General features: G+C 38.5%; 4 protein-coding genes across 4 annotated transcripts in view; 2 read left to right on the top strand and 2 right to left on the bottom strand.

Moving 5' to 3' along the window:
* CBG05563 overlaps positions 1–2,552 on the top strand; it is a gene marked incomplete at both ends in the record, with an annotated part of 4,013 nt that extends 1,461 nt beyond the window's left edge. Inside the window, 5 exons of the mRNA XM_002638485.2 lie at positions 211–355; positions 402–496; positions 930–1,486; positions 1,532–1,613; positions 2,462–2,552. Of these exons, the coding sequence (XP_002638531.2) occupies positions 211–355; positions 402–496; positions 930–1,486; positions 1,532–1,613; positions 2,462–2,552 (970 nt within the window). The remainder of the gene's footprint in view (positions 1–210; positions 356–401; positions 497–929; positions 1,487–1,531; positions 1,614–2,461) is intronic.
* A 335-nt stretch (positions 2,553–2,887) lies between these two features.
* On the bottom strand, positions 2,888–5,581 carry Cbr-try-4 (the record flags this gene model as incomplete). Its single annotated transcript, XM_045238592.1, has 6 exons — positions 2,888–3,058; positions 3,564–3,721; positions 4,122–4,305; positions 4,361–4,496; positions 4,706–4,946; positions 5,494–5,581. 6 exons carry the CDS (start codon positions 5,579–5,581, stop codon positions 2,888–2,890), a joined length of 978 nt encoding a protein of 325 aa, XP_045092983.1.
* A 2,163-nt stretch (positions 5,582–7,744) lies between these two features.
* On the top strand, positions 7,745–12,307 carry Cbr-twk-35 (the record flags this gene model as incomplete). The annotated part of the gene is made up of 9 exons (XM_002638483.1): positions 7,745–7,906; positions 7,964–8,110; positions 9,154–9,264; positions 9,311–9,540; positions 10,049–10,224; positions 10,283–10,503; positions 10,692–10,895; positions 11,013–11,198; positions 12,071–12,307. The coding sequence occupies 9 exons, from the start codon at positions 7,745–7,747 to the stop codon at positions 12,305–12,307; spliced, it is 1,674 nt and encodes a 557-aa protein (XP_002638529.1).
* Positions 12,308–14,091: 1,784 nt separating this feature from the next.
* CBG05560 lies at positions 14,092–15,859 on the bottom strand (the record flags this gene model as incomplete). The annotated part of the gene is made up of 3 exons (XM_002638482.1): positions 14,092–14,230; positions 14,989–15,170; positions 15,641–15,859. The coding sequence occupies 3 exons, from the start codon at positions 15,857–15,859 to the stop codon at positions 14,092–14,094; spliced, it is 540 nt and encodes a 179-aa protein (XP_002638528.1).
* Between the last annotated feature and the right edge of the window lie 1,831 nt (positions 15,860–17,690).

The following is a 17,690-nucleotide window of genomic DNA, read 5'->3' as shown; positions in this document are numbered from 1 at the left end:
TCTCACTGAAAATCCTCGTCCCCCGGCGGCACCTTTTTTTGAATTTTCTTCCTTTTCAACGGCGTTTTTTGGGAATTTCGGATTTTCTTTGAATTTTTCGCAATAATATTCGGAAAATAGATAACTTTTAACACATTTTAATGCAATAAAAATTTTTGGTCGGAGTCCCTCTTTAAGGTAGCTGATTTTAAATCATCTATACTATTTCAGCTCCTACAAGAACACAGTTGTCGGAGAAACGATGATCCGGGAGTTGGAGAATCGAGGAGTGCTTCTGAATGAGGAAAAGAAGAGTTACGAGGAGAGATTAGAGGCAGAAGCCAGAGCTAGAAAAGAGGAACATGATAGAGCGGATGTGAGTTAGACATTCTTCTGGATCCTTCTGAATCTTTGAAATTCAGGAGCTCGCAAAGGACAAGGAGGAGCTTGAAGCCGAGCGTGAGAAGCTAATCAGGACGACTAAGAAGCTGAAGGATGACTTGCAGAACGTCAAGAAGTGGGTGATACAGTAGCCTGTAGAAGGGCCCTCTAACTTTGAGCCGATTTATCTCGATTCCTTCAAAAGATTTAAAAAATCTGTCAACTGGTAAAATGTTTATCATAATATCAGAAACATTTTATCAATTGACAGATTTTCGATATCTTTCACAGGAGCCGAGATATATGTGCTCACAGTGCACGGCTTCTATTAACAGGTTTTACGTTATCCGTCACGGGAGTCCAGCATACCGTGAAACCTTTATTAGAATGACCGCCCAGCTTTCACTTTGAGCTCAATTATTTCGATTTATGTGAAAGTTATCAAAAACCTGTCAACTAACAAAATACTGGTGATATTATGATAAGAAATTTATCAGTTGACAGATTTTAGATATTTTTCATCGCAACCGAGATAATTGAGCTCAAACTTAATGGTATCTTTTTTTCAGTGAACTCAAAATGACAAACGAGATGAAGAAGACGTTGGAGCAGGAGAAAATGAGTCTCAACTCAAAAACCGAGCACCTCCAAGCCAACATGGAGTCTTTGAACATTGAGAAAGAGAAGATCCAAGAGCAACTAGCAGAGATTGTTCGGGAAAGAGAGAAGGTTCTGATTGATAATCAAAATTTGTCAACTGACAAATGCCAATTGAATAATCGTTTAATGGAAATTGAAACTTCACGGAATTGCATTATGACAGAGAAGGAGAAAATCGAAACGCTCCTTAAAATGAACGAGCAGAAGACGATGGATCTGGAGAAGGAGAGGCAGTACTACACAATGAAGACCTCTGAACTTATGGATCATTTGAAGGAAGTCAGCGATCAGAGAGACCTCACCGAGTCAGAGTTGAAAGAACAAATGATGGCTCGGATGGGTGCGGAGAAGCAGTTGCAAGCTGCCGAGAAGGCTTTGGAGCATCTGGAAATGGCTTTGAAGATGACTGGAGCTCAGATGACAGAGCTGCAAGAGCACATCATGCCCGATGTTCACAAGTTGAGAGGTGCCTCTATAGGGAAAGCAGAAGTTTGAAATCTTAAATTTTCAGAATTCTTCGAGCAGTGCGCAGAAGAGTCTCGCTTTGAAGCCAATCGAACTGGAATCATGAGAAATGCAGTGTACGCTAGAAAGTGAGTGTGCTTCCTCTAATCAAAGCCCATTATCTCGTTTCCTATCAAAGGTATCTAAAATGTGTCAAGTGATGAAATATTTATCATATTATCCGCAGTATTTTATTAGTTGACAACTTTTTTATATCTTCAACAGGAATCGAGATAATGGATCTCAAAGTTAAAGGTATTTCCTCTTACTCACCCAAACCGCCAACTTTGAGCCCATGTATCTCGTTTCCTGTATTAGCTATCAAAAAGCGGTCAATTAATACAATATGTATTATAATACCAGAAATATTTTATCAGTCCAAAATTTTTTGATATGTTTTACTGGAATTGAGATAATTAAGCTCAAAGTTACCGTGCTTTCTATAAAATCCATACCGGCAACTTTGAGACAATGTATTTTGTTTCCTGTATAAGCTATCAGCAAGCAACTAACTGATAAACAGTTTATCATAATATAAGCTATATTTTATCAGTTGGCACGTTTTTCATATCTCTTATAGGAGCCGAGATAATTGAGCGCGAAGTGTGGTATACGATTCATTTTCACAACCGAGCGTCTTCAATTTAAAACCTTTAAACCAAATTCAGGAGTATATTTGACTTGGCATTTGTAAATCTGGACGGACAGCCTCTGGATGTCTATGAAAGATTCTGTGAACAGAATTCTGAAATAGTACATCCGCATAACTTCCAAAGAACGCGTCACAATGGGAACTGGAAGAATTCCAGTTTTAAGAGAATAGGGTATAAAGTGTGTTTGAGTGACTTCTCCTCTGGTTTTTTGAGTGACTAAACATTGTGTGGATTGTCGTGGCTAGATGTACCGTATCCCTGAATCCTTATACCAAAAATTTCAGATCGATCCGTCGCTCGAAACGTGGAATCCGATCATCGATTCGTAAGAAGGAGACCACGACTCAAATCAAGGAACCTCTCATGCAACTGTGACTAGTTGACTCATTGCACAACTTTTTGACTCTTTTCATTTTAACTCTTTTTGTAATCACTCATTTTGTACTTCCAATAATCTTTATTTATTAATTTATCAACTTGGGATCTTCCTTTCAATAAAAAAAATGCATTACAACAAAAACCTACACTTTGAGCTCAATTATCTTCCTTCCTTCAAAAGATATCAAAATTGTGTAAACTGATAAAATGTTTATCATGATATCACCAACTTTTTATCAGTTGACACATTTTTTATATATCTTATAGAAATTGAGATAATTGAGCTTCTTACGGCACATTACCCGTACAACAAACACATTGAAAACAGTCTTCTAATAATAACACACTCCGGTATATTTACAAATCAAATCCAAATACACATCGACTCTGGTAAACCTGGCCAGCATATTACTTGGACAGCCACGAGTACCGAAAGATGTGATTGCAATCAAAATGGCTCTTCCGAAATCGTCACGGTACTCCAAACCGCCTCCACTATCGCCCTGAAAGTCTTAAGGATAGTCTTAAGATCATTCGGAAGTCTTAAAGATAGTCTCAACTCTGGATGATAGTCTCAAGTCTTGAAGATGGTTGTAGGCCTAAGGATAGTCGTAAACCTTAAAGATGGTCTTAAAGATAGTCTTAAAGATAATCTTAGGGATAGTTTTACGTTTTAAGGATAGTCTTAAGGCTAGTCTTATGCTTAAAGGTGGGGGGACATGAAAAAAATAATGTTCTCGAAATTCCGTTCAAAGATGCCCCTCGAGGAGTTGAACTTGTGAGGGCGATGATTGAGGGTGCGGCGCCGCTACCGACTGAGCCACGCGGGCAAAGAGAAAGAGCACGCCCGTTTGCATACATAAAGGCGAGGACGACAGCTGTACGCAGAGTGACATTAAGCGTTGTACACCGTGACGGTAGAATGCATACTCTAGCTACAAAAAAACTACGAAAAATCTCCTGTCCCCCCACCTTTAAGAATACACTGAAAGATCAACGTTGGCTCACATGACAAGTCCTTGGTGCTGAATAGTTGTAAATGTCCATGGATGTGGCACATACATAATCATTGGCATCAGCTGGCAGTCTATCACTCCACGGACGACGACAATCTCGATCCACTCTCATTGGAATCTCATGAATCAGAGGACCACTCTCATTGAATACTGGAAAAAACTTGAGATACATGGAACACCTTTCTAACCATACTTGTGAACCGAGCCCTGGCGAGTCTTTGCGGGACCTGCCACAGTTTCTTTCAGAATCAATATTTTGGACCAACTAAATTCGATATGATAGAACTTGAAGAGTACTACAAAATGATACTATTTGGAAAACTCTGTCTTGGTTATGGTCACATTTAAAAGACTTTATAGCTGTGATCGCGTAGCTCCGAAGGTTTTTCGCTCATAACTTTGTTCATAGACAAGATACAGAAATTACAATAGCATCATTTTGTAGTATTTGTCGAGTTCTATCAATTCTAATTTAACCAGTATAAAATATTGATATTAAAAGAAGTTATGATAGATCCTGGTTCATAAGTATGTTTCTAATGAATCTTACTGTAACTCCTTCCCCATCCTGGCACAGTTAATGATCTAGTATAGTACATATTCGGCCTGGGAAGACAGATTGGTTGGACATCCTTCCCAAACTGAATTCTTTTCTCTACTTCCACAATCGCCCAATCATGTCCACTTGTGCAGTTGGACGCGGCAAAATCACCATCTACCAGAACACTTCTGATCTGGAACGTTCAGCTTGGTAAGTTTGACCAATGCTCAATTTATTGAACCCCCTACCTTGTTATGAATGACATCCGGCTTTTTGCATCTAATGTCGTTTGGATACTCTTCGGTGAATCCTCGAATACACTTACCTCCATAGGCGACTTTACGCGTTTCTCGTAGGAATTCAATGGATCGGTAGACAGAGCTACTGAAACGTTTTGAGTTGAGAAACAATTTTCAACTTTGAGCCCATATATCTCGTTCCCTGTAAAGGATATCAAATAACGGTCAACTGATAAGATGTTTATCATAATATGGAAAACATTTTATCAGTTCACACAATTTTGATATATCTCATAGGAACCAAGATAGCTGAGCTCAATGTTAAGTGTCACTAATTGAAAAAAAAACAATTACTTTGGATGCTTCAAATCGCGGTCCATACACAAGTTTCCCCTTGCTCCAATCGTCGTGACAAATCCATGTGCGGCAGTTAGAATATGATAGGGGCTGATGATGGATCCACCTAGTCGGTTGACCCCATCCACTGTGAACGATACGGCCCATGGGAATTCTTTGTGTTTGGATTCCTTTTGAACACCACATGTCTCCCAGAGTAATTCATTTTGAAGGGGAGAGAGGAACGATTTCTCGGAGACTAAAAAAATTTAATTTGATTGGATTGAAATAGCGATAGTTGTAGTTCGAATTCGTTCAGTTTTGAAAGATTCTCTTAATGGAGTAGGTACTGTAGCTCAGACAGTACTAAATTTACATTCCAAAAAAGCTTTTTTTTTTGAAGATGAGAGGTTGAACTTGTATGCCCACCGTTGGAGCAACCAGCTGAGCTACAAATTTGAGCCCATATATCTCATTTCCTGTAAAAGATATCAAAAATTCTTTACTGATAAATTATTTATCAGAAGTATCTTATCCGTTGACAGATACTTGATATCTTCTATAGAAACCAAGATAATTGAGCTCAAAGTTGGAAATCTCTTACTAGTTTCACCCCAAACCTTATACACGAACTTTGAGCTCAATTATCAGCTTCCCATAAGAGTTGTCAAAAAGTTGTACACTGATAAAATATTGCTGATAACATGATAAATAAGTTATCAGTTAAAACTTATTTGATATCTCTCATAAACACCAAGATAATTGAGATCAAAGTTGAAAAAGCAAAAAAAAAGGTTGAAACTCACAACTATCTCCAATCCAAATGGGTTGAAAAGTGATCACCGATGGAACGGTGGCCAGAGACAACACAACAACAGCTATCTTCTCAAGCATATCATTCAATCACGTTTCTTCTCTCTGTGTGACAAAAACTAAACAGGGGAGTGGGGAGTGAAGATAACCTTGGGTTGAGAGGGAGACTCGATTTTTTGAAGGGTGGAGTTTTAATGGTTTTTGGTTAGAGGAACTGGTACGGAAATTAGTGAAAATGTTCAAAGGCAGTACGGTTTGATTTACTGTAGTAGTCAGAGTGTATACAACACTTTAGAAATAAAAAATATTGAATGTTACGATTACGGGAGTCGGGCCGAATGTCGAAGGTGGCCTATTATTCAGAAAGTTTCAGTTGAAAATATATATTAAAACTGAATTCAAATAAAACTAAAAAAGGCAAAAATTATAAGAGTCACTTTCCCCAAAAAAGGTCACTGATGGTGATAGTGAAAGGTGTAGTGATAAATCATGTTTTCTTGCCCCTCCTCAGCTTATAAAGCAAGGCAACAAAGACTAATTGATAAAAGGAAGTCATGTTAAAGGGACATAGTTAGAAATTGAGGACAATAGAAGTACATTATTATGCAGACAGTGGGCAATCAGAGTAACTGGTAGCACCCCAACTTTTTTGCAGAGAATGACTTTTTTGAAAATAGGGAAAAGTTAGGGTGGAAGAAGACGAAAATTGGATTATATTAGGATGGGCGCAAGTTTCTCGGAAGTTTCATGTTCACATTTTCTGAGAGTTGAGCTTTTACAAAAAAAACCAATAAATTCTAAAAATGCCAATTCTGTTTATGAAGGAGACCGATTCAATCGGGACGTTTTATGAGGTAGGTGGTTTTTTAAGGACACCCTATGTGTTTGTTTGAGCTCAATTATCTCGGTTTTTATCAGAGATATCAGAAAATTGTCAACTGATAAATTGTTTATCATAATATCAGAAACATTTTATCAGTTGACTGCTTTTTGATATCTTTTACAGAAACTGAGATAATTGCGATCAAAGTGAATAAATATGGTGGGCTTCTATTAAAGCCTCTACCGTAACTCTTGAAGAAGGAGATACAGTGTTAAAACGTCGTCGACGACCGCGTAGCTCAGAGCCTTTTTTCAGAGTGATTTAAATTCAAAAAAATTTTAAAATCAAAATTCCGTTCAAGTGAATTGTGGGCCCACCGGTTTGGGTGGCGCGTCGTTACCAGCTGGGCCACAAATTTGAGCTCATACATTCCTCGCGCACTTTAAGCTCAATTATCTCGGTTCCTTCGAAAGATATGAAAATTTTGTCAACTGATAAAATATTGGTGATATTATGATCAACAATTTATTAGTTGACTACATTTTGATATCTCTTGAAAGAACCGAGATAATGAAGCTTTAAGTGAACGTATGAGATGGGCTTCTATTAGAGCATATATTTCTATTAGAACATACAGTATGTTTTTCCTAGAAGAATTACCAATCTTTTTTTCAGAAAATGTCCCTTAAAAATTCCTGGAAAATCTTTCTTTCTCTCTATCATGATGAAGCGTTTTCCGTTCCTTGAATCCCCCAAGGTGGCCGGCCCCACCATACCCCCTTCGCTTCCTCTCTCAGAATTATTTTTGACGACGTCAGTTGGTAAAAACGGCGACGTCAAAGAATAGTTGCCACATTCCTTCTAGCACCCGGCGCAGTTTTTCAAAATCAAAAAGTGGTCCATCCCGGCCGAAAAAATGGGCCTGAGACGAAGAAAAGAACTCAAAAAGCGGGGCACCCGGCGGATCCCAAGGGGCGTTTTGGAAGAAAGTTTCGGCGGCTAACACCCCTCTTTTTGTTTTTATTATTTGAAATAATACTGGACTCTCTTTTTGAGACGACAATTTTTGCAACATTTCGCCGCTCTCGATCTTTGTTTTGTTTTATCCCAAAATGACATCAGACTTGTTGAAAATTCCCGTTTACAGTACTATTGTTCAGTTGGCTTTTGGCATTTCCAATAGTCTGGAGCTTGGTAAATAGCTGAAAAATAGGAATTTTCAAACAATTCTTTGAATGCAAATTTTTGAATCTATTTCTGTTTTACATCCTTCAAAATTTTCAAAGTTATTGGATCCTCGATGTCCGAGCTCCAGGCTCCGGAACATGGTCGAAAATCAACTGAAAAATACATTTTTGGATACCTTATGGACCGGTACTGAAAAAAGTACTGAAATTCTGTACTCTAGACACTAAACCATAATGCTCCTATCACACGGCGAAAGTCGTCAGTCATTCAAACAAAAAAAGGCGGAAGAAAAACGAAGACGAAGCTCATCGGGTCATGGTCCGCAGGCCAAACAGAGCTTGGCGGTTTTGGCACAGTTGATGCTGCCAGCATTGATAGAGGAACATACAGCGCAGGTTTACAGATTATAGGACTTCAAATTGAAGGCAATTAGCTAAATTAATTGGTTTCAGCAAGAGGATGTCTTCGTGCCCGCTCACTACAGGGCGGATGGATCGTTGGCGTCTACTGTGACCAACCGACGGCATGTCCTGCAGAGAGTAAATTTGCTTCAAAGGGCGAATTGTCAGATGAGAAAAGGAGCAGCAGGAGTATGGGATGTAAGTTAAAGGGGTTTTGATTTAGCTAGCGATGTGAGTTAGTCACAGCGACTTACCCTTGCACGTTGACCTACACTCTAATATACAACTTTGAACTTATTTATCTAGATTCCTGTAAAAAATATCAAAAAGTTGTCAACTAATAAAATATTTTTGATAATTTGATAAAAATTTTGTCAGTAGACCGCTTTTTGATATCTTGCACTGAAAATGAGATATATGGGCTCAATTCAGTTGGTAGCGACTCGGCACCTCCACCGGTGCGCCCACAGTTCAACTCCTTAAGACGTATTCAAGGGTTTACTGTAGATTTCTGTAAGAGGTATCATACAGTTACCAATACTGACAATATATTTTCAATTTATCTCGGTTCCTATGAGAGGTATCAAAACGTTTTGAACCGATAAATTGTTCATCATAATATCACCAACATTTTATCAGTTGACAACTTTTTGATATCTTTTACAGAAACTGAGATAATTGCGATCAAATGAATAAATATGGTGAATATAATGATAAACATTTTATCTGTTGACAGATTTTTGATAACTTTTGAAGGTACCTAGATAATTGAGCTCAAAATTGTCGGTTTGGATGGGCCTCCTCATATGTTGTGGTTGAACCTAAAACCGCTTGAAACACTTCTTACAAATCAGAATCTCATTATCCATTCATTCCCACCCCATCGGAAGTTGTGAGGTGATCTCTCTCTCATCTTTATTGCAAAAGAAGAAGCGCTCAAGTCCAAATATCCTGTGCGTCTGTTTCAAAAGGGAGAAGAGACAATTGGCTCAAATAGGCACTCACTCTCCCCGTTCACTTGATTTAATATAAACGACCTCTCTCTTCAAAGGACTCCTCTTTTACTCGATCTAGTCAGACCTCCATTTTTTGTCTTCTTCCCATTTTGCTTTAAAACCTTCTTTTGGTGACGTATTAAATGTTCGGGAACATTTTGCCTAATACTAGCAAGTATAATGTAAGTAGATCTTTAAAAAATAGATCGCACTGATCCCACAGAGTCTTATAAGTTTTAATTTCAGATTGCCGGTCGTGCTCATCTGGCCGGAAAACGAAAAGTGGAACAACTCCAACAAAAACCTCCATTATGGCTGGTTATTCTGAATAGAGCATATCATAAGTATGGATTGAAGGTTAGTTACTAGAGAACACCACATTTTTCCACCCAATCACTTCCAGCACGCAGTTCTAATTCTAGTCTTCCTGGTTTATTGTATTGCTGGTGGCCTAATTTTTTGGCTAATCGAGGAGCCATTTCAATCGGAACTCCGTGATAAATGGCACCAGAAGATCTACAATAATCGTACCGAGCGAGTAGACTTCATGATGAAACGAATTTTCAACAATTCCGATTTCCTCATATACATTAAGGGTAACACAACGACGCGGCTGGAGCAGTTTTTTAAAGAGTGAGTTATTAAGAAAGACACTTACTAAGAAAGATTCTCACTAAGAAAGATCATCACTAGGAAATATTCTTATTAAGAAAAATTCTTAGTAAAAGTATCTTCATCAAGCAGGATCCTCAATAGGGAGGATTGTTATTAAGAAACATTGTCAGTAAGAAATTTCCTAGATGAGAAAGATTCTTAATAGAATAGATTCTCATTAAGAAAGGTAGTCACTAAGCAAAATTCTTACTAGGAAAGTTTCTAATTGAGAAAAATCCTTACTAAAATTATCTTCATCAAGAAAGATCCTCAATAGGGAGGATTCTTGTTAAGAAATATTCTCACTAAGAAATTTCCTCACTAAGAAATTGTCTTATTAAGAAAGGTTCACACTGATAGTCAACCGGGTCTGAATATCCAGAAAACGTTTCTTTTCTGATGTCTTGCCTCTAGAAGTACCTGTGAACTAAGCATTCCCTCGGGATGTATTACTCATTCATGACCTTCAGAACTTATGACTTTCCAGGGAATTCGCTTCTTACGAAAACCAGTTGGGCGTCAAGTGGAGTCAACAGAAAATGGATTGGGACTTTTGGAACGCAGTGTTGTTTGCTGGCACAATTTGCACCACAATTGGATATGGACACATCTATCCGATGACCGACGCAGGGAGGTTGTTGACAATGTGTTTTGCTCTTTTTGGTGCGTTTCTTAAGCCTGACAACATGCAACATATTCTGAAAGCACAATGTATTTCCAGGAATCCCATTAATGCTTCTGGTACTTCAAGATTTTGGTAAACTTCTCACAATAACTATGAAATTCCCGTGGTTTCAAACTAAACGACTCATGAGACGAATCATGAGATGTTGTACAAAGCAGCCGATTGAGGAAATGAGAGAAATCGAACGACAAGAAAGACATGACCTGGACATTTTTGATCTACCATTACCAGTTGGAATCGGTCTGATTGTTGTCTGGGTGAGGTTTCGTAGCTGTAATAGAATAGTTAATTTTTCATGGCTTCTATGCAAGATATCAGAAATGTATTAACTGGTAAAATGTAGTTAATATAATGATAAACATTTTATCAGTTGACAAATTTTCGAAATCTCTCATAGGACCCGAGATAACTGAGCTCAAAGTGAACTTATAGGATAACCCTTCAGATTTTCATCTGCTCATTCGTTCTATCAGTTTGGGACCACAACTGGACGCTTCTCGAATCGTTCTACTTCTTCTTCACTTCCTTATCAACTGTAGGTCTTGGCGACCTGGTCCCATCATCGCCTCGCCTGCTAATCACAATGTTTGGTTTTATTCTCGTTGGGCTATCTTTGGTGTCAATGGTTATTAATCTTCTCCAGGCAAAGGTAAGGTCTTTAACTATATAAAGAACCGAATTTCAAACCATTTCGACTCCTGAAAATGGTGAACATGGTCTAACGGGTTACTGTAGCCCATATAAAAGTCAAAACCTTTAAATTCAGATGAAATCCACATACGAAGCGGGTCGAAACGACGACAAGGCACTAACACATCATGCTCATACGCTACCTACCTCACTTGGAGTCATGCAGTGCTATTCAGCAGACGAGGAGAAGAAGGCCGATGTTTCAGAGAGAAGCTTGAGTCGGTCCACGCAGACGAGTCTAAGCTTACCAGGAGTTCGACAGGTAAAGCGATCTAAAAAGCACATAAAGGAGGGTGAAAAAAGTTTGGGGGCAGCTTGGTGAACAAAATCGCGCCGAGTTTATGTCGGCAGCCGCATAGCTCATTATAAGAGAGATTCTCACTAGGGTACGTCCTTATTAAGAAAGGTCGTTACTAAGAAAAATTCTTACTAAGCACGATCCTCACTAATAAAACACATCACTAGGAAAGATTCTCATTGAGAAAAATCCTTACTAAAATATCTTCATCAAACAGGATCCTCACTAGGGAGGATTCTTATTGAGAAACATCCTCACTAAGAAAGATTCCCACTAGGAAGGATTCTTTCTAGGAAAGCTTCTTATTGAGAATAACCCTTACTAAAAATATCACCATCAAGAAGGATGCTCACTTGGAAGGATTCTTATTAAGAAACATCCTCACTAAGAAGTTTCCTCACTAAGAACGATTCTCACTAGGGAAAATTCTCATTAAAGGTGGGGGGACAGGAGATTTTTCGTAGTTTTTTTGTAGCTAGAGTATGCATTCTACCGTGACGGTGTACAACGCTTAATGTCACTCTGCGTACAGCTGTCGTCCTCGCCTTTATGTATGCAATCGGGCGTGCGCTTTCCCTTTGCCCGCGTGGCTCAGTCGGTAGCGGCGCCGCACCCTCAATCATCGCCCTCACAAGTTCAACTCCTCGAGGGGCATCTTTGAACGGAATTTCAAGAACATTACTTTTTTTTCATGTCCTTCCACCTTTAATAGTCTGCCGGTAGCGGAGCTGTATCCCCTGATCTGTCCCTCATGAGTTCAGCTCCCCATCTAGGCAAGACATCTAGAAAACTTTTTTGAAATCCTTGCCTCTTTTAAAGCAAGTCTATCCTTTAAGGTCGTCCTCCGCTCGGACGGTGTTCATTGGGTCAACACCGACACCTCATCCCCAACAAAGTCTCCAGATGAAGTGACGAATCTAGTGGAAATGGAGACGGCTCTTCGAGTTTGCGAGCAAATTGGGGACAATAACAATGAAGAGTATTCAGAAGGAGAGAGCTTGATTTGTGAAACAGAAGTGTTGTTGGAGCTGGGCGAGTGCTTGTCGGATTTGGAACGATGTGATAGTATTTGATTTTTTGTTTAAAATTGAATGTTTGAATAAACGATTTCTCATTTTACCGCATTTAACCTCGTCATCAACCTTTTGCTCTTGGTTTTCTGATCGAAAATGCTCCTAATTCTTTGAATTTTGCACCTAAACTCCCCGAGTTTTTTTTCCGGAAAGTTTCAAAATTTCCTGATAAGCCCATTTGCAGACAAAAGATTCATGACAAAGCTTTTTCTGGCGCCGTCCACATGTCCAAAAAGTCTAAAATACATGAAATATGATGGAGGTGTGTTATCAGTGGCGTGACACTGATAACAGATTGTATATGGTTCTTTGTATAAAAAATTTTTGGAATTGACAGAAGAAAAAGGAAAACGGGTTAGAGGAAGAAGGACCATGTGTACTTTGAGCTCAATTATCTAGGTTCATAAGAGAGATCCAAAATATGTCAACTGATAAATTTATGGGGATAAATTTGATTAAAGTTAAGAGGCTCTTCCCTAATTGGCTACAAGCACGGCCTATAAGTTCACTTTGAGCTTAATTATCTCGAATCCTAATAGAGATATCAAAAAGGGGTCAACTGATAGAATATTTATCTTCTTATTACCAATGTTATATCAGTTGACACATTTCAAATACCTCTTATAGGAACTAAGATAATTGAGCTCAAAGTACTGGACTTCTATTAGAGCAAATACGGTACTTTCGGGAAATGATATCAAAATAAATATTTTTGAAAACTTTCAGAGCTCTAAAAATCATATTTCTCTCTGAAGACCCTGAACGATCGTATATAAGGTACACAATTGTTTAAAAATTTTGAAATTTGGTCCCGGACTACAATGTACAACTACTGCGAATGCTCTAATAGAATGATGACCTTACTCTTTAATTTTAAGCTCAATTATCTTGGTTGCCATGAGAGATAACAAAAATTTGCCAACTGATAAAATATTTATCATAATGTAACCAACATTTTAACAGTTGACCAATTTCTGATATCTCTCCTAGGAACCGAGATAAATTGTGACAAAGTGAACGCTAGGGTAGTCCATCTAGGGTCACGCTAGGGTAGTCCATCTAGGGGGAGATAAAGGTTTTACTAAAATTTCAGCATTTTTAGAGATTCTAGGTTTGGTGCTAGTGTAGTCAGTGACAATGTAAACTTTTAAAATTATTCAAAACGTTAAAATGTATTTTTTCCTGAAATTTTCCCAAATTAGCACTGAAACCAGATAGGAAACTACCGTAAATGCTCTAATAGAAGCCCACCCTATACGTGCATTTTGAGCTCCATTATCTCGGTTCCTTTGAAAGATATCAAAAATAAATCAACTACTGAAATAATTATCATGTTATCACCAACATTTTATCAGTTGACAGATTTTTGATATCTCTCCTAGGAACCCAGATACATTTGGTAGAAATTCAGGATACATTTTCAAGGCTTTCTAAATTTTGTTTTTTTCGTTTTTTTTGCATCTAAAATTGGAAGAAAAAAAAACTGACATTAAAAAAACCCAATGATTTATTATGATTGTTGTTTTGTTTTCCGAGCAAGAAAGAGAAATGAGAAAGAATTTCAGTCAGGAGAGGGAATTTGTTTCAAAAAGAGGATACCCGGAACAAATCCCGAGGATTTTTGTGTGTGTGAAAATTGTAAAAAAATTAAAACTATGGATCGATGTGGTGTGGAATGGCAAAATTATGGTGGTGTCCCAAAAGTGAAAAGAGAGGAAAAAGCGAATAAGAAATGGAAGAATATCACAAAAAAAAAATGAATAAAACTCTGATTTTGGAACATCTTAATGACGAATGGTATGACAATGGCTGATGTGGAGGAACTCTTGCTGGGTCAGACGGATTTCCAAATCCTCGAAGACGTTGAAGAAGAGACTTCCGACGCCGTCAAGATTGCGGGAGTATTGGGAGTGTGCGATTTCACTGAAAAAACGCGAATTTTGTATTTTTAAGAAATATTGTCATTATTCCTAGTGTCCCATTTTGCAGAGGAAAAAATATAAGGAATCTCTGAGACAAACAAAGGGAATATTTGATAAGAACTGGTTATCAGTGTAGTTCCTTGTGTATTTGAACAATGGGAGAAGAGACAGAGAAAAAGAACTAAGAATAGTAGTGGAAGGTGCTATTTTTAGAATGTAACCTATGGGAAATTATCAAAAAAGCATTAACCTGTGACACTCTAGAATAACCCCAGAAATAGAAAAATGGAATCATTTCCGGCTGACAACCCAATTATTGAATTTGGCGGAAGAGAAATTTAGAATTCTCACTAAGAATGATGCTTACTAACAAAGATTCTCATTAAGGAAAGCCTTACTAAGAAAGGTCCACACTATGAGATATTCTTACTAAGCAAAGTTCTTACTAAGAAAGATTCTCAGTAAGAAAGATTCTCACTAAGAAAAACCATTCATTGGAAAATCCACATTTTTGCGCTAAATTAGAAAAAAGCACCCCCCCCCCCCCCTCTCTCCCTCCTAGCTACATCAGTACCTAGAAGCCCGCCCTTTACGTTTCATTTGAGCTTAATTATCTCGGCTCCTATGAAAGATATCAAAAAGCTTCTAACTGATAAAATGTTTATCATAAAATCATTAATATTTTATCAATTGACAGCTTTTTGATATCTTTCTTGGGAGCCAAGATAATTCAGTTCAAAAAACCAACTGCTCTCTTACCTTCCATTTTCCATTGTGCACACGACGAACTTCCAGATTCCGTGTCCACATCCTGACTGAAGTGGAGTGAACACTTGTGAAGATTCTGACGATGAGAAATGGATGAGGCCTTGCTCGCCGGTTGGCACCTCGACGCGGACGTAGAATGCACGAGAGGAAGATGAGGAGCAGTTGATTTCGATCTGGAAATTCGAGGTGGTGATTTCTTTGAAATTTTGCAAAAGATGTGTGATGTTGTGTTCTTTGAGGTAGGTACTTGGCAGGGAGAGGGTCACCAAGCAATTGAAATTGAAGATAGGAAAAAAAGTGTTTCACTTTTTTTATCTTTTCAAAAGAAAGCTCTTGATCTATGAGCACTGACCAGAAGACAAAGAGACTTTCGAAAGCCAAGTCATGTAAAGTTTGAGCTAATTTATCACAGTTCCTGTGAAAGGTATCAAAAAGTAGTTAACTGACAAAATGGTTATTGTAATATCAAAATTATTTTGTCAATTAAAACTTTTTTGATACCTTTTACAGGAACCGAACTATATGGGCTCAAAGTTGACAGTTAAGGGCCCAGACCGAGAAAAGTTAGGCAAAACTTAACAGAAAACTTGACAGTGTGCGGGCCCTTCTATTAGAGGTTTCACCTTAGTTCAAGTATGCTTACATTAGTGGCATCAGCGTGGCAAATTTCCGTCTGAGCACTGGATGAGAGATCTTGTGAGAGATTCGATGAGTTGCGACGGAGAGATCCTTTGAGTCCGGCAATGGACGTCTTCTGTTTTCCGACGGCATCACTTTCAGCCTTTCCGTTGTACTCGCTCTGACAGCTGGAGGCGGCGGCGAAGCATCCGGTACCGAATGAAGGTTTGGAGACCATGAACATGATGATGATGAAGGGAGAAGGAGGAGGAGAAGAGACTGGAAATTTTCGAAAATTCAGAGTGAATGAAAATAGAAGAGAAAATGTACAAAAGCAGTAAACAGTTCAGTTCAAGATGACAACTGAAAACACTGGAAGGAGAAAAATTCAGAGGTGGTACACATGAGAGGCAACACAAAACACGAATGATTCCGAACCCCTCTTCTTCCCCTTGCCGCGGAGACTCCGCCCCATCTCTAGGCTCCGCCCACTTCCACACAACGTTTTTTTTTCGCCTCACTGTCTATCTCTCTCTCCACTAGAGAGCCTCTAGTAGAGACATAGATCAGAAGAAGAGACGTAGAGAAAGGGCGATTTTTTGTTTGGGTGTCGCCATGAAGAAGATGTCCTCAAAGAGCATCAAGTACACGTGTATTTTGGGGACGACGTCTTCTGCAAAAAGCCTGGGGCAGTTGAACAAACAACAGTTTTTTTTCAGAGAAGAAGAGCGTTCCAGAAGTTAGTTGATGTCTGGTTCTGAGAATTTTCAGAATGATTCTTGGGAGGGGAAGGAACCAATCAACATGGAAACACATGGGAAGTAAGGGAAGTAATCAAGAGTTTTTAGTGCTTTATTTTGTGCAGAAAATCATGTAGAGTCACATAATATAACAAAGAATTGGAAATCCATGTTTCCTGACTTATGACGTCGTCACATTTAAAGCCATGTTTAAAACATGATGACATAGAGTTATTATACGTCGTGTGAGCCCTCCTCAGTCAGTGACGACGTACTTCCAGAAATCCGGAGAACAGTCTGTAGGCTGACTCATGAGGCATTTGGAAATTGAAAAAAAATTTCAAACCTTGACTCATTTCTAGTTTGTACATATGAGTATTTGTATTATCAAGCATTACTTGTTAGTCATCAAAGTGTCAGAAATCATGAAGCCCAGTATTTTGAGAAACTGGGTTCTTGGAAAGAGGTCAGGGTCAAACAGTTCCTCGAAATGAACCCATCAAAACAGGTGCACAGGGACAAACAGGGGTTAAAAAGAGCACAAACAGAAGTCCGAACAATCTAGAATAGAGAAGAGAATACAATTTCAGAGAATTTGCGAGAGGAATCACAAGGAAATGAGTTGGAGGTGTCGTCGTGAGAATTTGTAGTGTATTCTGACTAGAAGACAACAATGACTAGAAGACAACAAGACACGTGGTTCGACGCCTACCCAGGGCTATAGTTGTCTAGAAGGAACAGGAAATTTGAGGAACTGTTTTTGAAAATAATAATAACAATAATAATCATGTTGGTTGTAGCTAAAGGGGGTTTTTGAATTAGAAAGAGCAGGCCAATCTTTCTAGAACGTCATAATTGCTAGTTTTTGAAACCTATCTTTGGCTTCGAGACGATAGAACATGGTCTATAGGGCTAGGCAGCATTTTGGATAAAGTAGTTTTTGGTTAGGTGAGTTTTTGTGGTTTTTAGGTAGTTTTTGTGGTTTTTAGGTTTTTTGGCCCTAGTGGATTTTTGGTAGGCCTTAGGAGTTTTTAGGAACCCTAGTGATTTTTTTGACCCTAGTGGTTTTCAGGTACCCTAGTGGTTTTTAGGTGGGCCTTAGGAGTTTTCAGGGACCCTAGTGGTTTTTAGCCACCTTAGTGTTTTTTAAGGATCGTAGTGGTTTTTAGGGACCCTAGTGGTTTTTAGAGAGCCTAGTGGTTTTTAGAGAGTTTCGTGGTTTTTTGACCCTAACGGCTTTTCAGGACAATAGTTGATTTTAATGACTCTAGTGGTTTATAGCAACCATAGTGGCTTTTAGGGATCCTAGTGGTTTTTAGAGAGCATAGTGGTCTT

Source organism: Caenorhabditis briggsae (assembly GCF_000004555.2).
Source record: "Caenorhabditis briggsae complete genome, chrV, whole genome shotgun sequence".
Classification (NCBI taxonomy): Eukaryota; Metazoa; Nematoda; class Chromadorea; order Rhabditida; family Rhabditidae; genus Caenorhabditis; species Caenorhabditis briggsae.
This window is presented reverse-complemented; position numbering and strand designations above follow the sequence as displayed.